This window comes from Fistularia commersonii, chromosome 13, assembly GCF_037954325.1.
Source record: "Fistularia commersonii isolate RoL2024-O1a breed Wild chromosome 13, RoL_Fcom_v1.0, whole genome shotgun sequence".
NCBI lineage: Eukaryota > Metazoa > Chordata > Actinopteri > Syngnathiformes > Fistulariidae > Fistularia > Fistularia commersonii.
Window position 1 is genome coordinate 13,785,908 of NC_141296.1, and position 23,336 is coordinate 13,809,243.

The 23,336-nt window shown below is 46.6% G+C and overlaps 1 protein-coding gene across 3 annotated transcripts in view; it reads left to right on the plus strand.

Annotated features, from left to right (window-relative positions):
• afg2a (AAA ATPase AFG2A) overlaps nucleotides 1-23,336 on the plus strand; it is a 139,827-nt gene that overhangs the window by 27,160 nt on the left and 89,331 nt on the right. For all 3 annotated transcript variants that reach the window (XM_086158224.1, XM_086158225.1, XM_086158226.1), the window contains 4 exons: nucleotides 2,837-2,991; nucleotides 12,979-13,188; nucleotides 20,025-20,078; nucleotides 20,385-20,464. In XM_086158224.1, the coding sequence (XP_086014350.1) occupies nucleotides 2,837-2,991; nucleotides 12,979-13,188; nucleotides 20,025-20,078; nucleotides 20,385-20,464 (499 nt within the window). The remainder of the gene's footprint in view (nucleotides 1-2,836; nucleotides 2,992-12,978; nucleotides 13,189-20,024; nucleotides 20,079-20,384; nucleotides 20,465-23,336) is intronic.

A 23,336-nucleotide genomic window follows, 5' to 3' on the forward strand; every position in this document is an offset into this window, starting at 1 on the left:
TATATAAACAGGCAATAAAATATGTATTTTGCAAGTTGAAAGTGCTATTGTTGTGATATTATTACTTTGGGGGTGAAATACCTGTCTGGCATTGTTAGTTTGAGCATGTTTGGTGCTCCAGAATCCAATTTTTAATGTCACGTGTAAAGGTGTAAAAATCAGTCATGTTCCTTAGATTGTTTGGAAGCCCATTTCATTCTTTGATGGCTTTATAGGAAAAGGCGGATTGAGAAAAGGCAGACTTTCTTTTAGGAACATTGCAGTCTCCTCTAGACACCGACCTTAGCACTCGACTTGTGAGTTGGGAGCGAGGCTTGATGTCGGTCTTAAGAGGAGGTGGGGTGACGTTATGTCAAATTTTGTGGACCAAAAAATATCAGAGTACCTGGCGTAAACAAGGAGTACTCCGAATCATAAAAAAAAGATATCGCTATCGGTCACGTTTCCACGACTGGGCCCGTAGAATCCTGCAGTATCTTTATTTTGAAGCGTCTTATTCTGGTACCGCGGTTTCTTCAAAAGAACATCCAGTGTCCAGATGGGACTTCAGGATGAGCGACATATCGAACCAGATAACACTCCTGCCGTAGATGTTTAAATACCAAGCACCCATGTTGCCCGGTGGTGTGGATTATAATCCATCGGTTTTTACCGAAACGGTGCGGAGATGGCGGTGCAGACGAGGGGGGGGGGGGGGGGATCAGGCGTGAACCCTGGTTGTTTTCTAACTCCAAAATGAAGGAGGTATTTCTGGAGATCCTCTGGGTTTTCTGTCCACGTTCCGGTGGCTTACGCCTTCACCGGGCAGGCAGGCAGGCAGGCAGGCAGGCAGCTGGCGGTTTGGGCCGCGCACAGATGGCGTTGATGTTCTCGCCGATGGTCCTCATCAACCTCCTCACCTCAGCTTCCATCCACATCCTGCCCCCCCCCTCCTCTCCGCCGTCTTCCTTTTTTTTTTTTTTTACCCGGCACAGCTGTTTTTGTTGTGCACGCGAGGCTGTGGCGCTCTCAGAAAAGCTCTAACGCAGACGACGAGGCTGACTGATGGGATGTCTGGTCCCCCGGGGGATCCAGAGAGAGATGGATGGTGGGCGGGCGGCGATAGGAAAAGCGAAAGAAGAAGTGAAAGACATCCTGCGCTGGGGAACGCATTGACCGTGGCTTGACACTCGGGCGGAAGACAAGCCGTGCTTGCGCTCATTGTGTTTGGACTTCGCTCCGTTTCTTGATCCGTCCCTCACCTAAGTCACTCGAGCGCTGCAAAATATAAACAGGATGCAGGCCTGTCTGATCGTAACCCCCCCCGAGCTTTAACCGCCTCGTCTCCGCCGCAGAAGAGGAAGCGAGGCGTTTCAATCCGGGCCTTTGCGATGTGTGCGTGGACACGTTTTCACCAGGGACGCGTGTGTCTAATCCGCCGACTCCGGGATTCCGGATACGTGATCGCGGTTCGTTTTGTTGCAACTGCAATCTCCCGCTATTTAAGGTGTAATTCTCTTGCGCTTACAACCCTCCCCTTCCCTCCCAAGCGCCAATACACACTCCTCACACCTTCTTGAAAAAGCGCCGCTCACGTTTTCTTTTTTTTTAGCTGGAAAAACGAGAGGCCGAACTCGCGGGAAACTGCTGCGCGGAGTTCCCGATGTATCGATCGCTTGGGTCAGAATGTGAGCCCGAATTTATTTTCAACTAAGTCCTCCTTTTTTACGATCTTGTCGGCGCCTTGGTTAATAAACGGCGTCTCCTGGAAGCGCGTGTTACTCTTTCGCCACGGTAACGTGATAAACCCATCAACACCCACGCGCCGGCTTTTGAATCCAGCAGAGCAAAGCGCCGCGTCAAAAAAAAAAAAAAACACCGGACGAAGTGGCAGCCTTTTTTCGGTCGGATTCCCGTCCGGCGGAGAACTCCGGAGAAGCGCGGCACGTCCAGCTGTCCATCATAAAAATACGAAAACCACGCTAACATTTAAAATATTAATAGATTTTTGGCAGGCGGGGCTCAGCCCGCTGCCATTGGCCGCGCCGATTGAGCGAAACGCTTTTGTTTTCAAACCCACCACGTGTGAAATCACTGGCTTGGCAGTCACATTCCTCCCGGAAAAAAAAAAAAAAGAGCCTCTTGCACGCGAAACCTGTCTCTTCTGTGAATAAACACGTTCCTCTTTTTTTTTTTTGGTGACTTTTTGTCTCGGGGGAGTGTTTTGTATGCCTGCGCTCACTCAGCGCCTCATCATTTTGCAAAGCCGACTCTGCCCAGAGCTGTTCTTCTTCAGCACGGTTTCCTGTGACCCTTTTTTTTCGGGGGGGGGGGGGACAGCAAAAATGCAAAGGCATTGACTCATCTTTGTTTTGTATGTTTTTTAACCGTCCTCTTTTTTTTTTTTTTGTAAAATCGCTTAATGCTTTTTAGAAAACGAGGGCGTCTCAACCCGAAGCGCTTTAAACGACACTTCCGTTTCCCTCGGCTTCCTCTCTTTTCTCCCCCAAAATAATGACGGCCTGATTGTTTCCGATGTCAAAAGGGGGAATTAGCCTTCATCCCGCGTCTTACATGACAAGTGTGAGCCTGAACGGTTAGACCAATTTTGGGTTTAAAGCAAAAAAAAAGAAAAAAAAAATACAGCTACCAGCTTTCTTCGTGTCCGGGGTCAATCCCTCTGCACGTTCTGGTCGATCTCCCTTTCTTGAGACCGTTTCAAGTTGCGTGAATTCACGTCATCGGGCGATTCTGATGGAATTCACCACCCTGCTTTACGCCGATGATTCGGGATGTTTTCATGAAATAGTAGTTGTGTAATAGTGGACGGCCATGTTGATTCGCTGTCTTCCCACAGGACTCCGCGCGCTCAGGAGGGCACTGGCAGCTTCTAGCCCGCCCTCGGACCGGCAGCTAACCGGGAAGGTGATGGTCACCCTGCAGGACCTTCAGTGGGCCATGTCGGTGGTGAAGCCCAGCGCCATGAGGGAGGTGGCCGTCGATGTCCCCAAGGTAGGCTTCTCCTCTTTGTCCGAACTCGCCGGGACCCCTTCTTAAGTCCCTTCACCGGCTCCTGCTAGCCGCCCGCATCAAGTTCAAGACCCTGGTGGTGAACGGTACAGCCCCGTCATATCTTCAGGATACGGTCAAACCACATGTCCCTACCCGTCCCCTCCGATCCGCCGCCTCCGGGCGACCGTCCGCCCCATCGCTCGGAGCCCCCGGCCGACGATCGAACCGGTCTCGGCTCTTTTCGGCTCCTCAGTTGTGGAACGAACTCCCGGGAAAGGTCAGAACAGCGGGGTCGCTGCCCATCTTCCGCCGTGAGCCGAAAACGTACCTCTTCACCGAGCAATACACCGCTAATAGCACTTAGCACCCCCCCCCCCAAAAAAAAAACAACAAAAAAGACAAGAAATGAATGTATGTATGTATAAGGTTTTGAGATGGCTATTTTGTAGAGTGGTGACTTCTGAATAACGATTACTGGTACTTTGGATCTTCAGCTATTGAATTGCAATTTTTGTAAGTCGCTTTGGATAAAAGCGTCCGCTAAATGACTGTAATATAATGTAATGTAATGTAAAGACCTTATCCAGAGGTACAGTTGGTAGAGAAGTTCGCTGGAGGGTGTTGGTGACGCTGCTGCGATAGGCTCCCGAAAAACTAAAAATCCATTTCTGCTTTTATGGTGATGAGAGGGACGGATGAAAATGACAACATTTAAAGATCCTTTCATCCTGTTCTCATGATGTAATCTGTCAGCGAGTGAATTAATGATGCCGATCCTGCCGATAAGAGCGTCCAGCTGACCGTTCTCTCCCCATCTGAATTTCATTTAAAAAAAAAAAGATGTGACATGAATGATGTTTGGCTGCGAAGCGCTCGATGCAAAGCGACGGAGCTACCGATCTCAAACCCGCTTCCGCCGAGCAGCATTTCCCGCCGCCTTCAGAATTCTGGGATGGGCTGGCGTGTCGTCTCGGACGTCCGTAAGGGTTTGTTGAGCCGCGTTTTTTTAATAACGGCGCATTTTGTAATAAACGTCCGAAATGTAATAACTTTTTCATTTCATTTTGTAATAAAGCCGTATTTTGTTATAAACTGCCCCAACGCATATTGTAATAAATTTTGCTGCATTATGTAATAAGTTATTACATTTTGAGAAGATTATTACAAAATGCACTTGCAACTTTTTTATTCTCTAGGAAATGTAATAACATGGAATTTATAGAATATTCTCTGTTAATGCAACCTTTGAATAGTGTACTGATAGTAATTGCTAAGTACTGCTACTAGGCTAATACAGTGATACTAATAATAGGCCTAGCTTTTACAAATACTTTTAAGTAAAATAAAATACAATTAACAAACTTATGCTTTAGAATTGTTATTACATAATGCACCACGTTATTACATTTCCAAGTGCATTTTGTAATAATCTTCTCAATATGTAATAACTTATTACATAATACGGCAAAATTTATTACAAAATGCGTTGGGGCAGTTTATTACAAAATGGGGCTTTATTACAAAATGCGGCTTTGTTACAAAATGAAATGAAAAAGTGATTACATTTTGGACGTTTATTACAAAATGCACCGTTATTACAAAATGCGGCTCAACAGGGTTCGAGGCCGAGGTAGCGGATGTTGCCACTTCTGGTTTATCACCTGTTATTTCTAGCATCTACATCCCGTGCCGTCGCGTCGGCGACAAAAAAAGAGAGCGACTTCAGCTAGCTAAATACCATTTTCCTCCCATCTTACCGAGGTAAATAATTTGCGGGACGTAGACGGAGTTTCTACTGTGTTCCTTCCCCTTGTTTGCTCTTTAGCAAACTGCGCTCTGCTCTGTTTGCTGCATCTGCAAGCTCACCGGCGACGGAGGAAATGAACGCGGAGTTCGGAGAGAAGGCTCTGTCCGTGCGCGGGTTTAACGGCGAGCATAAATGAGACGTCTGGCGCAATTTAAAGCTGAGGTGAATCTAATCTGATCTACTGCTCCTCCATCGTATTCCTACTTCCAGTCTTGTGTGTTTGCGTCTTCACCTTATATTGTTGTTGCCAGGAAAGAGTAAGGCTCTGAAGCTGTTAGCTTTTTGGCTAGCTAACGCTGACCGACTCAGCTTAGCTAGCATCCTAGAAGCTAAAATTAGCTCTGACCAAGACTTTGACTGACTCGTGAATGGATTGGTGAATGTGCAGTGAGGGCGGGAGTTGATTTTGAATCAGTTGATATCATTCAAGTTGATTAAATCAAAAATACCAGACTAGCGTGGAACCGGCTCTGCAGCGAAAACAGGGGCCTAAGAGGAAGCAGCGGTATCTCTCGGGATTCCGGGGACGTTCGTGGGTGAACGGCGGTTGTGGTCGCCCTTCCGTTACAGCTGAAGTTTTGCCATAAATGTCTCATCACTGAGAAAAATTGGTCCGGTTGTAAAATTTTTGTTTCCCGATTCAGAGTTTTGACGGAGCGTGTTGAACTTTTCGAGTCGTTCACTGGCTGCGGTAGAAATGGAAAAGGATGTTTGGGGAGGGAGGGAGGGGGGGGGGGCAAGAAGCAATGACGGATTTCAGTGAAATTGCCAAACGGCAATATTTTATGGAAGATTATACACGGAAAAACATAATCATTAATAGCGGAGCAATCTCCAGAGACTCCCACCGCAGGCCTGCCTGGTTTATAGCATCATCTTTAATGACACAATCGGTATTGGACCCTGCGCTTGTAATCAATGTTCGTTATGTCTCGGTTGCAGTCGACCCTGCCGCGGCCCCGGGAGGAAGCAGACTGGTTTACATCACCCCCCCCCCCCCACCCCCCAAAACCCAACCCAACGCACTTCATTTAAAACACAATTGTGAAGGTTTGGGCCAAACAGATGAATTTAAAGGTTCATCAACAGGAGGATCTCTTGAAAGATCCCAGGGATCGAGGGGGGGGGGGGGGGGTCGGGGGTCGGAAGAGCGGGACCGACCCCCGTGGTCGTTTCCGCAAACCCCCCCAGCGGGAGGAGAGATCGATCACTTTGCCTTCGGCGGGTCGAAGATGCAACAGGGGGTGGCGGCGGTGGATGGGAGGAGGCCTTGCGGTAGAGACTCCAGGATGTTTTGGTGTTTTGTTTTTTTTTTTTTTTTTTTTTTGCATGTGTGAGACATAACGGGGACAGGAAAAGGACTCACATCATCCTCCACCGGTAATTGAAAGCAGATCGGGTCTGTGACCGTTCCTGCCAACATATCCCCCCTCAAAAAAAAAAAAAAAAAAAAATTAAAAAAAAATAAAAACAGAAGAAGAGAGGTCCATCCTATCGTTGCACCGTGCACTGAGCACACCCAGAGACGTCCAGTCCTCACGGCCGGTTCCTGGAAACAAGAGAGAGAGGAGCAGGGTTCGGAATTTTTCCTCTTTTTTTTTTTTTTTTCCCTCTCTGTCTTTCTCTCAAACCCCCCCAAACGTCCCCCCCCCTTTTTTTGCGCGGCTCGGCTGAAAGGCCGGCCTCAGAGCCCCCGGACTTGATTATATCCACATGAGTGCAAACATTTGTTTCTAATCCATTTTATATAAGAAACTTCCAGTGGTGCCGGATGAAAACGCGCCTGCAGTTCCTTCGGAAAACGTCTCGAATCACGTACCGAGAGCTTTTTCCTTTTTTTTTTTTTTTTTTTTTTTTTTAGCTTTTGCAGATTACGGCTCTCCTTTTACATGTAAATAAATTTTGAAGTTCCCCCTTAAACCCTTTGTTTGTTTTGTGACAGGCGATCCCTCCTTTTTTTGACATCTTATTCACCAGTTTCTCTTTTTCTTTTTAAAAGAAATCATCTTCCACAGCTGTCTGGTTTTAATATTTCCATTTGGCAGATCCGTAACAAGCCTTTTAGAACCTACCCCTCATCTCTCTCTTTCAAGATTATTTATTTTGTTTGCCTGTACGTGCACTTGCATTTGCACGTGCGCGCGTGCACGTATCTGCCCCCACCCACAGCAACCCTCCTCTCCATCCCATCAAAGAGCCAGATCCTGAGAGGCTGCTTGTAAAGTTCGGAAAACAACAGTAAAAGATAATAACTGGGTTTCATAGTAAGAAAGAGGAAAAAAAAGGAAGGGGAGGGAAGGGAGGGGGTGTGATGTGTGTGTGTGTGTGTGTGTGTGAGGTGTGAGTCAAAAACATCCAATCCGATTGAGGCCACTATTTTGACAAAAGCACGTTGCACTGATCGGTCGGTTCGGCTCGTCATTTCCGACTCAACGTGCGAGGTGGTGAATCTCAGATGCATCAGACACATTATTACTGCGAGACATGCCTCATTTTTTAAAAAAGATTAAACACAATGAGACAATAAGATTCTTATCAGCTGCGCATCTTGTTGCAAACGGTAAAACAAGAATTTAGGAATTTAAGAGTAAATTAAATGAGAACTTGCCACTGCTGCTACTTTTGCGTGATGAAGAGTGTCTCTGGGTAAGTTAACTCGTTATGCAAAATTTAAATTAAATGCATTTCTGAGCTGAGTCTGATTCTGGAACAGGAACCGAAACGTCATCGGATAATGAGGCGGGATTTTCTGACCTCCTGGTTCTGGGAAATGAAAACAGCTTGCAAAAATCCAGCTATAGTTTTATTTTTATTTTTTATTTTTTGTAAATACTAAGAATAAAGGGGGTCAGCCAGCGGTCGGCCGCGCACAACCTGGGGATCCTATCGAGGAATCATTGAATCGTTGGGCGTCACCTTTTGACCAATCACAAACCAGCTCGAGGAACTCCGTTTTCCTCATTTACGGCGCTTTGACAGACATCCTTTTCAAAATAAAGCGCCGTGCGTCGATCTATAACCCTGTCAAACTCCTTACATTTTCGATCCACGCCAGACCGACGGTGCACGCCGGACGCCAAGCGTGTTTCCTGCGAGGAATTGGACCGCGGTTTCAGTGAATCGAAGCGAAGGTTATTTCCTGTGTGTTATTCGTCCGACTTTATTGGCTCGTAGAAAAACCCCGTCTTTTTAATATACTGGATTTTATCGAAGCGCAGATCTTGATGCTTCATTCGGGCTTTTCCGAGAATCCTATCAGAATCTGGGATTTTTAAATAAAGGAAACTCCAATGATTAAAAAAAAAAAAAAAAAAAAAAAAGAAGTGAATCGTCTCCTTAGCCTATTGACACTGTTATAGTTGATTATTTTGCCCCTATCAAGGAATAAATAGAAAATAAAGAAGAGATCGTGAAAATACACATAAAATGCAGCTGTAAATTGTATTAAAGTTTTTCACCGGTGATAAAGTGGATATTGTAGCCACAAAGAATTAAAACCCCCCCAAAAAAAGCAGATAAATCAGAAGAGGATTTGAAAAAAAGTAGAAGAGAGAAAACATTTCTCGCTTTGATTTAATTGATTTAAAGGAAGCTTCTGACTCGGTCTGCCATATTTCCTTGGACTGGGAGTTCCAGAAGTCGCTTACTTGAAAACCCTGTCGCCATAAATCTTCACTAGCAGATGGAGATTGCATATTTTCTTTCCCTTTTTTTTTTTTTTTTCCTCCCCCCCCAAAACATAATTAATAACCCTTTGGGATACAGCTGATTTGTTATGACATCTGGGCACCGAGTTCCGTTTTAAAAAAAAAACAAAAAACAAAATGCACTTTTGCTACGGTGCGTTTCTCCGCCGCCAGCCGTGAATACCCGCCACTGTGCAGAAAACCCATCTTTTTATTTGTTGTTCTTCTCCCTCCATATGTCCATCTCCTCCTCCTCCTCCCTGCCCACCTGCTTCCCCCCCCCGCCGTCACTTTTATGTCAGCTCCATTTCACCCTGGACGTCCAAATGAGCTCCCTGCATCCGGCCTATCTCGCTCTTCATCTGTGCAAACCCTCCCCTCCGTCCGACCTCCCCGCCGCCCCTTCGCTCGGTGCCGTCCATAAATTGTTCGGTATTTACAGTATGTGGCCGGACGCCAGATTTCCATTAGGTGCTCCGTTCCCCAGAGACGGGGCCGGTGGCCTGGGATGTGTTACCTCTGGCAGGAGAGTGGATGGAGGGAGGGCGAGGGGAAGGAGCACGGAAGAGGAGAGGAGGTCAGGAAAAAAAAAAAAAATTAAAAAAAAAAAGCTGGAGGGGAGGAGAGGAAGAAAGAAGAAGCGGCAGAAATCAAGATAAAGGGGGGGAGAAAGTGCGGCCGAGACACGTGGAAACAGAAAACCCAAGCGACTGCAAGTATTCCGGTTACCATAGCGATTCACCGAAAGCTACGACGGCGAAAACGTAGAAAGTTGCCAAAAGTTATAGATGTTTATCATGACAACTAATAGGAAGGATGACCTGTATAAGAAATCATCAGGAACAGTTGATCGGCATTGACGTCGGATCAATATCGCCATCTTCACCTGGCAACCAATCGGAAGCTCCCGTCCGACCGACGTGAAAATCGCCTCACTTTTTTTTTTTTTTTTTTTTTTTTGCTCATTCGGGTGAAAATAAGGACGAGCAATCCGGAGAATCCGAATCCGTCCCTGAGGTCAGAGGTCACGTCATCTACATGGCGCTGCGGTGATTAAACCCGGACGTTTACATCCGGACAAGGGCAGTAAAACCCAAACGCGGCACGTGCAAATCCGCAGTCGGACAGCGGGGGGTTTCGCCGCGGTATTTATTGCAGGACTATGTGGAAGCACTCAGTGTGACGCCCGGCGGACGAGAGAGAAAAAAGAAAGGATGGAAGAAAATGTCAGGAGGTGAATTAGGAAAAAAAAAAAAAAAAAAAAAAGAAGGGGGGGGGGAAGGAAGAGGGTTATGGATGGAGCAGCGCTGAGAGGGAGGGAAGAATGAAAGGTCGGCTAATGAAGGATGAGCCCGGGAGGATGAGGGTTCTGAGACGTTCTTGGACGAGAGCTTCTCTTCTCTTATCCACTTTATCTCATCTGGCTTCTCCGCTGCCGGACTCCCTCCTTCCCTCCTTTTGTCAGACGGATAGCTCCTGGCCGACTCCCTCCGCTTTTATTTTTTTTTTTAAATCCTTTCTATATTCTGTATTCATCCTTGAAGGACTGATCGTTTCTGAGCAATTTATTCTTGCGTTTCAGTTCCTCCCGGAGGTTGGGTGTTGGTACGCGGGGGTTATATGAGAACGCCGGTGACATCAGCGCGCAATCAGAGTTTGTTTGGTCTGCTGCGCTCGCTGCCGGCCAAGTTTTTCGGTGTTCTGAGCCGCGCAGATTAGGGCCGTGAGGAACATCGGCGGGCCTGGAACCGACCCCTGCCCGTTATCATCGACCGCCTTCGGTAATACAAATAACGCCGCCATTTTTTTTTTTCGATAAAATGACTTGAGACATTTTGATGGGACTCCAACCAGATGGTTTCCTTTTTGCTAATGCTCAAAGTTTTGGCTCCTCAAAGTTTGGCCTCCCCGGTCGTGTGTGTGTGTGTGTGTGTGTGTGTGTGTGTGTGGGGGGGGGGGGGGTATATGATATTTGATAGTATATTTTTGCCCTGGGATTGAGGGTGAGTGGGGCTGTTTTCCCCTCTTTCCCAGAGTCTGAAATCAATAAACGCCTTACGACTGACCTTTTTACGTGCCGATGATGAAGGCGGATGTTATTCAGCCGGTGATTTTTTTTTTTTTTTTTTTTTTTTTCACCCCGGCAGGATTTAGATTTTGCTCGGGATCAAATGATCGAATAGCCGTCCCGTCCATCTGGGAACTCCACAACAGTCAACAACACCTCCTGTTATTTTTGTCTTCCAAACAAGAAGTATTTTTTAGGTACAAGGTACAGGAAATGGGGGATTCAGTATACCCTTGTTTTTCGCGGGGGTTACGTTCCAAAAAGAACCCGTGATAGGCAAAATCCGTGAAGTGGAAACCGTTATTTTTTTTTTACAATTATTATACAATTAAATACTCTATTATACATTGAAAAGAAAGAACAAACCATTTTACAGGCTCAATCATCAAAGCAAAGTTTTGATACAGTATTCTCGCTTTTGTGCAGATAACGTTTGTATCCAACGTAATGTTTTTTTTTCCTGCAGTCATAAATCCACAGAGCTAATGCAGACTCCATCCTCACCATGGTCTCGTTGCGGACAGTCGCAACCCTTTTTGCATCCTTATTAAAACTTATCGCTGCTGTCGTCCTTATGTTTTTTTCTTCCTTCTTTATGGAACGAACGGAAGATTCATTCTTTCCGTAATGCCGACCTACAGCCGCATAGCTTTTACCTTCCCTTAGCATGTCCGGAAGTTTAACTTTATCTGCGATAGATAGCATCTTCCGCTGCCTTTTGGGCCCTGCCGCAGGTGCTTTTGTCTGTCCAGAGCGTTTTGTCAACTTTATGGGTTTTAGAGAAACTGGAAACTGCAAGAGAATTTGCACGTACGTTATGTAAATTTGGCAAGCTGTTTGACGTACGTGTACATATTAAACTGCGATGTTATTGACGCACAGGTATAGAAGAAGCGGAGTGACTTTTTTAGCCAATCAGAAAGCAGAACACGATGCACGATGCAAATCCGTGAAGTAGCGAAACCGTGAAAAGTAAACTGCGTTATAGCGAGGGATCACTGTATTTTGATGATTTCTCGGTATAGTCGATGATGAGTTGCTGAAAAATCGCGTTGCGTCGTCCCCGTCGAGTCAGCGAGCGAAATCCCGGCAGATAGTTGTATCGACAGCGGCGACACCAGCGATGCCGTATGGTTTTAGAGACCGTGATTTTGGGGAAAAGACCGGCAGCAGAGCTGGAGATAGCAGAGATGAAGATGTTGAAGTTCTCTTCGAGGGTGAGGATGGATAGGATTAGTAATGAGTCCATCAGAGGGACGGCACATGTTAGATGTTTTGGAGAGAAGGTCAGACAGGGATGATTTGGTCATTTAGAGAGGAGGGATGTAGAAGGATTGAAGTAGGAAGCGCCAGACGCGAGGCTTAGAGGAAGACAAGAAAGAAGATTTATGGATGGAGTGAAAGAGATGTTGTGAGAGAAGTGGATACAGAAAAGAGGGTTTAGATCATAGGTGTCAAACTCTGGCCCGCGGGCCAAATTTTGCCCGCACCGTAATTATATTTGGCCCCCAAAGCCGTATCAAATGACTTTTAGAGTATAGTTTGCAGTGCATGTACCGCTAATTCTAAAATAACAGAATTTTCTGCTGGTGTTTTGGCATGAAAATCACAACAGGACCCATAAACGCCCTCTCCTCTGTTGACAGTAGTCATAGCAACCTTATGCTAATACCGGCACCCTGCTACTTCGGCAGAACACAGGATTTTGCATGTGTGCAATATTAAGTTGCATATATGGTATAGTATTAAACTATTCGTGTTCCATATTTAGTTTTTAAGCAAAACTTGTTTGGGTCCATATGAAAAGGTTCATTGTTACATCTGGAGGAAGGTTTTTTTCAATAAATATCAATGTTGGCCCGGGACTTTGTCCCAGTTTTGAATTTCGGCCCACTGTGTATTTGAGTTTGACACCCCTGGTTAAGACGGAGGCAGATGATTGGTTGTGAAGATCCCTGAAGCGGCAAAACATGAAACACTGGATACCTGTACACGCTTAGATCGAAAAATAACCCCAAGATTTCACTTTGAAGGGGCCGAATTGAGAATAATTGGCATTTTTGTTATCTCTCTCTTCAAAAGTGATGGAAAGTCATAACATTATTGTGAAATAGAGATGCATATTTGGGCGTCATTTGTTTACATCTACATTTGAGTCCCATTCTTTTGTATTACTAAGGATTTATTAGAATTCATTTCAACATTATTAATGCTAACAAAACATCAACAGGAAATGACATTGCGTTGACGTTGTGTTTTGGTTAGCTAACCGCACACTTTAATCACAGCAGTAAATTTAGCATTCAACCAAATATCACCTGATTTATGCAATCCGTGTATTTTTTTGTTATATCGCCAGGGTTTATACTTTTCCGGAAAATGACGAGTTCACTCGGCTCCAATCAAATCCACTCTGTGCCACACAGGTTCGCTGGACGGACGTTGGCGGGATGGAGGAGGTGAAGCTGAAACTTCGGCAGGCGGTGGAGTGGCCGCTGAGACACCCCGAGGCCTTCACCCGCTTGGGGATCCAACCCCCCAAAGGAGTTCTGCTCTACGGACCCCCGGGATGCTCCAAGACCATGATCGCCAAGGCGCTGGCCAATGAGAGCGGCCTCAACTTCCTGGCTATCAAAGTAAGTTCCCTTTCACTTTTTCCCCCAGTAAGATCTTTCTGTTTTCGACCCGATTCAGACCGTTACTATTTTGCTCTCGTCCGAACTTGCGAATTATTATCGCCGGGAATTTGACGGGTGCAGGTGCTTCTCCTCACATCAGGTCCAGATGGAAGGATCTGCCAAATACGGCCAAAAGCAAAACAAACCAAAAAAATAAAAATAAGCGCAATAACGGGATGGAGGCATTCCAGAAACTCCATCAATGTAAAATGCCTTTGCCAGAGATGGAAGAACGCTCTCTGAAGCGTCGCCGTAAACCGCGTGATCGGTGAATCCTTGTCTCAGATTTTGTAAACAGCTCAGAATGATGGATACGGCCCCGGAGAAAGAAGGGGAAAAAAAAAAAAAAAACGAATCCGAAATGTAAGCGTCTTGGTGCTGAAACGTTTCATGCACGTTATACAGATGAGCTGTTTGTCATTTTTATACGTTGTGACTGATGGATATGTTGGCCCGCCGTTTTTGATGGATTCGGACATGGGCGGGGGGTACCGTTGAAATAAATCAGGTGTTAATGAGCAGCTGGGAAGTGGAAACTCCGAGACGAGATAATCCAGGGAATTCCAGTCGGACATGCAGGGCACCGACTGGCCAGTGAAGCGGGTCATATAGAGCTTGGCCTTCAAGATGGCCCTTCCTGTTTTTTTTTTTTTTTTTTGGCCAGGGGCTTACTGTATCGCCGCTTTCGCATTTAGGAACTTTTTGCAGCTCATGAACCTCTTTCATCGTGCATCGGGAAAGCAGAGGATCCAGGAACCTCAGTTCCCGGAACCATCTCCTATTCGCCGATAGATCATGGTTATTATTTCCGTGGCAGCTTCCCCCTCCGTGTTGTCCTTGTATTCGTCTTCTTCCCATGGGTTATTTTTGAGTGTTAGGTTTAAAGGTGCATGTCGCAGACACTTCCGTCACACCGGTCTCTACCAAGGTCCCTTAATGAACCCTTGTGGGTTTGCAAAAATAAAAAGGATCCCCTGGATTAGGGTAGTCCCCAAATTTTGAGCTGGTCAGTTCTGAGTCTGCAAACGGCTCATATGTACGTTTTGCTGATTTGTTAATCTCTTGATTTCTTCATTTAATTACTGTGTCAAATCACCGTGTGGTTCCTAAAAACATGCACAATGCAATTTAGGATGCAATTTAGAGATTTTTTTAGTTCAGTTTTTCTGTTATTATCACTTTATTTGATGCAAAATTGTCTCGTGAAAACAGATAAGTACCGTAATTTCCGGACTATTGAGGGCACCTAAATATAAGCCGCGCCGGCTAGCCGATCGCTATCTCGGGCTTCCTCCTGCGCGCTAAAACCGTCGAAGTCGTCTTCTTCGGTGTCGGAGTTGAACGGACTCAGAATTTCCGGTCATTTCATCGGTCCGATGTGACGAGGATAAACGTTTTGCGGCGTGAAGCTCGTCAGCGTCCCCAACCCAAAAAAGTCCATGTATTAGCCGCGTCGTTGTTCACGTGAAAAAAGTCGTGGCTTATCGTCCGGAAATTACGGTAATATATTCAGCCTTAATTGCCAAAATAATTGGCGTAAAATGACCCAGAAAACAGCCAGAATACTCAGGCTCACACAAGTGACGCAGAGGAAACGTCAAAGAAGCGGGGAGATCGTTCAAGTTCGACTCAAGAAACAGTCAAGTCAGAAAACAGTGAAGCTCGAAGGCTCATTTATGCTCTACTATCAAAATTGAACTCAACACCGCCCTCCCTGGTTTCCAGTGGGAGAGTCTTTTTCGGCCCATAGCAGCGAGCCTCCGGGAGACGAACCTAAAAGCGCACAAAATGAACGCCAAGTGATCCTCCCGTCTGGTTTTACGCCTCCAACCTGCTGCTTGAAAATGAACCGAAATGCCGGTCCAGGAGCCTCTGCGGTAGCAATGCATGTTCCCGGGGGGGGGGGGGGGGGGGGGGGGAGGTCCCGTCTTCCTACTTCCTTCGCCGAGAGCTTCCTTGTCCGACCTTTGACCCCGTGTTCGCCCCCTCTCATTCATCACCCCGATCTTCCCGGCACACCGCTCGTCGCCCGGGCCTCCTCCCTGACAGAGACGGATTGATCGGCCCGTCGGATCGGCGATCGTTGCGTGGTTTCACAGCCGTCGCCGTGACGGAGAGACAGAAAGAAATTGTAAGAAATTGTAGCTGTAATGGGGGTTAATTCATTAAGGAGAATAAGATAAGATAAGATAAGATGAGAACAACTTTATTAATCCCGAAGGAAATTGTTGTGCCAGAGTTACAGAAAATATAACAGTAATAAATAACAAAAAGAAAAAGGCAGAATTAGAAATAAAAATAAACTATAAAGTGTCTCAGTGAAACTATAAAGTGTCTTAGTAAAAAAGTGGTAAAAACTATAAGTGTCTTAGTAACAAGTGAGGTAAGGAGTGCACAATAGTATGATAAAAGGAAAAATTGTAGTGCAGCTGTTATGAAATGAAATATTGCACAGTTCTGAATATTCTGAATATTCTGTTCTGAATATTGCACAGTATATATTGCACAAAGTCCTCCGGAGGACTCTGTTTAACTCGGATTTGTTTAATGTTCAGCGTTTAAGACATAAAACGGGGATAATTAAGCTTCCCTGCAGGCGGGATGGCGCTCCCTGCGTCCCCGCAGGACCCCGCTAAAGCCCGGGGCGAAGCGTTATGACACATGTTATAAAACAGTCGCGCCGTAATGTCACACAGCCGTTTTCGAGTCACCGGGAAGACAATCTGCTCAGTGAGAGGGATGAAAAAGAAGAAGAAAAAAAAAAAAAAACATCCTGTCCCGCCTCCCGAAGGATCGGTCTCCAGCATCTGCAATAACAGTATCAGGTTTTTTCCAGCGCAGCGGTTTCTTTGACATAGATATGTTATCCAGATTTAAATGTGGATACTTTAAGGCTCACCCTGTTTCCTCTGAGTGAAAAAGCCCTATTATCATCTTGTCAATTTCGGTTTCCTCCCACTGCAGCGGCTCACAGACGCACACACTCACATCCGCAGATGCGCGCAGGCACGCGCGCACGTGCGCGGGGGCGCACACGCCCGCCCCGTCCTCGTATCTCCGCGGCGTCGACGGTCTTAAACTCGCTTTCCACCCGGTCCCCCCGGCCGCAACGCCGAGAGGAACCCGGGATTAATGACTCAACCTCGGCACTCACCGTTGCAGACAAAAGGGCTGGGAGTTAAGTGTCGTCTCTGCCGGCAGCCCGGAGGTGTTGAAAGCGCAGATCGCAGAGGGAGGAAGTTCTTCCCGGGGCTAAGTGGATGTTTATCTACTCCCAAGCGCCAGAGTGAAGTGGGAGAAAAGTACCTGGGAGCCGTAGGGGAAGGGAGAAGGGTCTGGGGGCCCAGAAGCACCAAAAGTGAGGGGGTAAAAAAAAAACAAAAAAAAAAACGGAGCCGTCGTTTCGCGGCGGCGTTCGCGGCGGCAGCCTCGGCCCGCACGTCCGCACGCTGTCGCGCGACAGATGGGACGACCGGACAAGGAAAACATACGCGAAGGACAGGAAGATCGATTAAGGCGACGAAGAGCCGGATGAAAAACATCTGGAAGCGGCACCGTAAGCCAAGGGAGAGAGAGAGGGGAGGTAGAGAACGGATGGCAGAGAAAGGCCTGACGGGAGGAAGGAAACAAGGGAAAGGGAAGGAGACAAAGCAGCAAAGCAAAGATGCGCCGGGCAAAGACCCAGGATGAACGAACGCTTATCAAGTGGCTCAATGATAGCTTAACCCTTGTGTTGTCTTGCGGGTCAAAACTGACCCACTACCATGTTTAGCTGTAGAAAAAACACCTTAACCTATTTTTTTCCAACTTGAAATTTTATGACTTTTCCTAAAGAGACCCCAAAATTAGAAAAAGTGATGCTTCTTTTTTGTTTATGTTTCCATGTGGGCCGTACACCACTAGGATACAAAGATTGTCGTATGGGTCGTTTTTAACCCGTAGGACAAGGGGAGTAAACACAATGTCAAGATCGCACAAGGGTTAAAAGTTCCCATGTCGGTGAAACGCTTAGATGGTCTTTGTAAATCGCTCGGAAACGCAACCTGAAGAACCTGCTTTTTCCTGCACGAAAAGTCCCCCCCGTTTTTCGCTAGCGCTCTCGATAATTATCACCTTTGAACAGCAGCCGCAGCACGTCGCAAAGTCCAACGTGGCAAACCTGCTGTCTCAGACGTGAAAGTTGTCGGATTTCGACTCACCCCGGTTTGCCAGCTTCTTTGCCCGCTAACCCTAACCGACTCTCGGCTACATCTCCGAGGGATCGAGTCTGCGTCGTGCCCGTTGCGCTTTTATTTTTAAAGCCAAAGATGAAACGGATCTCCGGGAAGGCCAGGTGGTTGCTTCGCCGCATTCGTCCGGCTGCGAACCTGAAATTTTGCAACCATGGCGACGAGCAGCAACATCTGCAGTAGCGATAACAGCCGTGGCGGTGTGCTGCGAACGGCGACGGTTGCAGCGGGTAATTTGCGCGTCCGCCATGCGAGACACAGATGTTTCACATTAATATAAGCCAGTACAAAGAGCACGGCGAGGATTGAAATAGTACTGGGTAACCGTGCAAGAGGCGGGGCCCTGTCTTGGTTTTTATTTTTTTTATTCATTTTATTTTTTTTCCCGTGAACTCCAAGTAAGCCCTTTTAACAAGTTAAAGACCGATATCGGTCGGATTTTATTTTTACGGGGTCAAATCCGAACAGAGTCGTCCCACGACGCTCAGATCCGGGCAGGTCTGGACCGCATTCCCAAAAACGATTGACAGAAACCCGACATTTCTCTGAGCTCGCAGAGGAAACACTGGCTTTTACCGGGCAGAAACCTCGGACGGATCCCGGCTCGATTTGGACGGGCTTCTGTCTCGCCCTGTCGAGGTAGAAACGAAGAGAGCGAAAGGGAAGACAACAGCGTCTAGAGAAAGGGGGTTGATGAGGGTTGGGAGGGAAAACCGCAAACTATTTCATGCTAATAGCAGATACAATGTCCTACTTACATGATACAATAGTGATACAATATATACAATGTGATACAATGTTCATGAAAGAAATCATGCAATAATGACGTTCGCCTGGCAGAACGGGTGCGGTAATAAATCGCGCCCAGTTCATTTGGGAACATGTGAAATGAGACAGTCCAGGTGAAGACATAAGGTTCTAACAAGTGCTACGATTACGAGCTAGCCTTTTATCAACAAATGAATTGGGAATAAGACACACGGGCCGATAAAACGTCACATCTAAAGACCAAACCGATTTAATGTCCAAACCTTTCTATGTCCTACTGCTAATTTGAATCCCCTTTAACTTCCTAGTCCAATATTAACAACAGAACTGGGCCCGCCTATTTCCATCGACCCAATATGAATCGACTCCACAGGCTGCAGCCATCAGTGTCCATGGCTTCGTCTCCTCCCTGATTGAAAACTCCGGTCTTTTCGGTCTTTCCAACAAGGCCTTCCACAAACTCCAGAAGAACCACATCACCCCAGTTCTGCAACAGCTCCGCAGGTTGCCCAAAAAAAATCTAAGATAAACCGCACAGTATTGTTCCTCGGGTGTAAATGCAACCGCGCCCTGGTTCCTTTTGGGATACTTGCTCTATTCCCCTGCTTTTGAGTCGAAACTCAAAACCCATCTATTTCACCTTTTTAATCATTTTACTATGTATTCACCTTTTATCCAAGGCAGGGGTATCAAACTCATTTTGGTCCGGGGGCCACATATGGCCTAATTTGATGTCAAAGGGGCAGGTAACTTCATTACCTAGAAGTAACACTAAGTCCAAATTTTTCCTTTGTTTTAGTGTAAAGGAGGTAAACAGGTAAATACTAACAATCTTTGTATGTCATGAACGGTTCCTCCAAAAAATACATGATGAATTAATATTAAAAATGAATATCAAAAAGAATGGATGAAATGACACCCTAAAAATATTGTTGAGCTAAGAGAAAGTTTTGTCATAGTGGGAAAATTTGCCACTAGAAGTCATTAAAAATTAATTGTTAGCATGTATAAGAGGAAGTATCATGTTTTCAAGCCTATTCTGGTTATTAAATCAATCTTTCTAATTTTGCTTTGGTTTTTTTGCCATGGTTTTTGGGGTTTTTACACAAATAAGATAAGAAAAGATCATTTTAAAAATGTCTCTAAAGGTTTTTTTTAGCAATTATTTATTTATTTATTTATTTATTTTTAAATTTTGAAGTAAAAAAAAACATTGCAAAGTTACTTTTTCCTTTGTTCCTTGCCCGTATTTTTGAAACCCACTGTATAAAACCCCCAGATGCATGTAAGAAAAGATGCAGGGCCGCACTAACACAAAGATTTGACTTCAGGCCAGGGGCCACAAAATATTGTTCCTTGGGCCGCGAGTCTGGGGCCCCTGATCTAAGGTGACCTTGGGGATTTTGAATAAAATGTATTATTATTATTATTATTTTTATTATTTTCACCCTTGCTTTAATCGCCTCTCTGCCGATCTCCGCTTCTAAGATAAGATAAGATAAGAACAACTTTATTTATTCCGAAGTAAATCGTTGTGCCAGAGTTTCAAGTAAAACATAACAATAATAGATAATAGTAGGAAGGAAAGAGAACAAGAAATACAATAAAATGTAAAGTGTCAAAGTTAAGGCTATCAAGTGTTTTAAGGTCTAAGGTCTAACGATTGTCTTAATCTCACCGCTCTCTGCTTTTTTTTCCCCGAAAACCTCGATTTTGCAAGGAAGCTGTCGCCCCCGTGTCGACCGCTAGCTAGGAAGAGCAACCAGCTCCTAACCCTCCTGACCTTTGACTCCTCAGGGGCCCGAGCTGCTGAGCAAGTACGTCGGAGAGTCTGAGAGAGCGGTGAGAGAGGTGGGTTCTTTTTTTTTTTTTGAACTTCCCCTCCAACTCCGATAAGTACTTTCAGGGGTTTCCACGGAAACACTGCATCTTTGCGGACACGTTAATATGACGGCGGGCCTAATTATTTTTAGTTGTTTACACCCTGAACGGATGGGCCGAGCGCCGCCGCCTGACATTAATGGTTGTGTTTCCTGTGCGTGTTTGTGCACGCTCGGCAGCTGAGAACAATCCATCGCCATTGTGAAAACAAAAAAAAAGAAAAAAAATGACCCGTCCTGTGTTGTCGCCCCCCCCCCGGCCTTCTTCTGCCTGCAGGTGTTTCGGAAGGCGAGGGCCGTGGCTCCCTCCATAGTCTTCTTCGATGAGATCGACGCTCTCGCCAGTCGGAGAGGAAGGTAATTTTGATGATCCGTCGATTAATAAACGCCCGAACTCGCCGCGGAACGATAAAAGAAATTAAAAAAAGAACCGCATTCATTGTTGGGTGATGACTAATGGGAGTTATGGCCCGGATTCATTTATGGCCTTGTCCTCACAAAGGTTCACTTTATCACCCGAGTGCTCTCACGACGGCTCTATCAAAGCTGGCCACTTGGTTGCCATGGTGCCCTCTTGCACTTTTGTGGCTTTTTCCTCTTCTTCTTCTTCCTCCTTTTTATTTTTTTTTTTTTACTCTGCTTCTGGCGGACACAGAGGACAGTCTTGTCCGGAGGCGCTTTTAGTGGGATGGCACTGTGAACATCTGTGGCTTAAAGGAAAGAGGACGGCGGGGGTGGACAGAGGACATGGACCGGGGGAGCACAAACACTTCATTGTGCCCTTCCACGGCAGATGGGTGGGAAGGCGGGGGCGGGTGGGTTGGGCGGGGAGTTTGGGGGGGTTGTGCGTGTGTGTGTGTGTGTGTGTGTGTGTGTGTGTGTGTAAGGAGGGGGGCAAATATGCAGCATGCTTCCTGGTAAACCCACTGATGAAACTAAATGTTGCAGGAAGGAGCAGAGAAAAAGAGTGCCGCCGTTACATCCCAGTGTTCAAACTCTGACTTTCTGTCTGGGCGCAAGATGTCCACTCCAACCAAATGCAGCATTTTTGGGGCGTGGCATCAACGGCCCCCTTACTGTTGCACGCACGGTGACACATGGACCCGCTCCCATCCAATGAACCATCTTGTACTTTCCACACATCCGGGAAAGCGCAAGAGTGCTGTATGCTAGGAAGGCGCGCGGTTTTGCTCGGCAACCCACAAGCCCATGACCCGACTGGGCTTCCCTTGTCGGTGTAGGCCGGCCCCTTTTGGCTAGTCACCCGTCCCTGACCGGACCTCTCTCATCAGTCTACGCTAGTGCCTCTTGGCCGGCCGCTCGCTCCTGACCCGGCTTCTTTCACGGACGAGTTTGAACGCCGGAGTCGCCTCCGCACCACCCGGCGCCGAGTGCTCACCCGCTGCCAGAATTCTAGCAGTTCGTTCACTGCTGGAACCCAGGTGGAGGCCTGAGTCCTCTGGACGCTGGCGCCGCAAATCTGCGCCCGGCTGCTCGCCAGTAGCCCGAGTTCTGCCGGGACCTCGAGATCCCCTTCTGTCGCGCCTGCCCCGCTAGCGTTAGTCAGTAACTGTACTTTGCAACTGTACTCGGAGTAAACTTGCCTCCGGAAGGCCTCGCGTTAGACCATTTGCTGTGCATTTCAAGCTTCCTCTAAGCTAGCGGAACGTTTCATTTCATTGAAAAGGAATTAGACGAAAAATTTGTCTTTCTACAAAATTCAGAATCCAACGCTGTTTGTTCTCCTCCCCTTAGAAACCTGTTCTCGAGCTAGTTTCCACAGTCCGGAGTGACATGTCCTCATCCGTCAACGTTTTTCCCTGCTCCCGCCGCCGTAGACTCTCCAAACTCCGCCGGCCTCCTTGTTTCCAGCCACTTTTTTACGATGAGGGGCGGCGGTGGCGCTGTACCCGCGCCTGGAGTCTTGCTCAGCCTTTGGAGAAGAATCCGCCGGGCTCGGTTCTCGCGGAGGTTATTTATTAGCCTGCAATTCCTGCGCGGGTTTTAATCAGCCAAGTGGCTCTGGCCGGAGAAACCGTCGACACAGCCGGGGCCGCCTCCTCTTCCTCCTCCCGGCCGCCGCCGTGTTTCTTCGCCTCAAAGGACGAGAAGCACCTGTAAATCTGTCAGCCCTACCTGCCACGAGTCCAAGCTCGTGGGAGGAAATGAGGAAGACGGGAGGAGAGCTATGTAGACAGGCAGCGGACATTAAATAGCAAAGATTGACAGGCAAGAACAGAGGATAAAAAAAAAAAAAATAACAGAAGAATTCAAAAGAAGAGTTGTTGAATTTATATTCAACGGCCGCTAAGGAGAATAAAACGTTCCTCCGTTATGATTTTCTGTCACCACCTTTCCCCCCCCCCCCACTACCACTCCCTGTCCATTCACTCATTCATGCATTCATTCACATCACCCCATTTTTTTTTCCTCCCAACCCACTTTTCCCGTCTTCCCCTTTCACTAATCGTCCATCCATTCCATCCTTTTCTCCCTCGCCGCTCTGAACTCTCTCTTTCAACCGCCACCTCCCTCGTCTTCATGTCCCAGTGACAGAGCTCCTTTGTGTTCTTCAGCAGCCTTGTCTCAGCTAATGACGTCTGGTACTTCCGCTGGCCCTGTCAACAGGGGCTGTGCGCGTGCACATGTGTGTGTGTGTGTGTGTGTGTGTGTGTGTGTGTGTGCGTTTCAGGAAGGGTGGCCATCTGCGTCTCATGCTCTGTGGAAAATAACCCACCTTGCATCTTTTTTTTTTAGGGTTGTGTGTGCGTGCATGTGTGTGTTTATGTGTGTGCGTGTGTACGTGCACAGTGAAAGCAACGACCCAAAAACTTTTATGTCATTTCTAAGACTTGTACCTCTTATGACCCTTTTTTTTTTTTTTATGACGGTAACAAAAATCCTGAATTGTACCAGTCGCTTGAAGCAGATGACACACAAACACAAGTTTTTACATCAAATAGGAACTTTTGAACGTGTTGACAGATATTTTTTATTTTTTTTCTTGTTGTAAAAATGTGGTTAAAACACTCATATGCAGAACACAAACAAATTTCCATGTCAGCTTTCCCGTTATTTGAAAGTCAAGGCGGCGCAGTCGTGGTCTCGTGTCTCAGTCGACAGGCCGTGTGAAGAAGGGCGGAAAGGCATGTGTGTGATTTTTGCCTGCTTGTATTTATGTGTGTGTGTGTGTGTGTGTGTGTATACATGCTAATGTTATACACTCCTG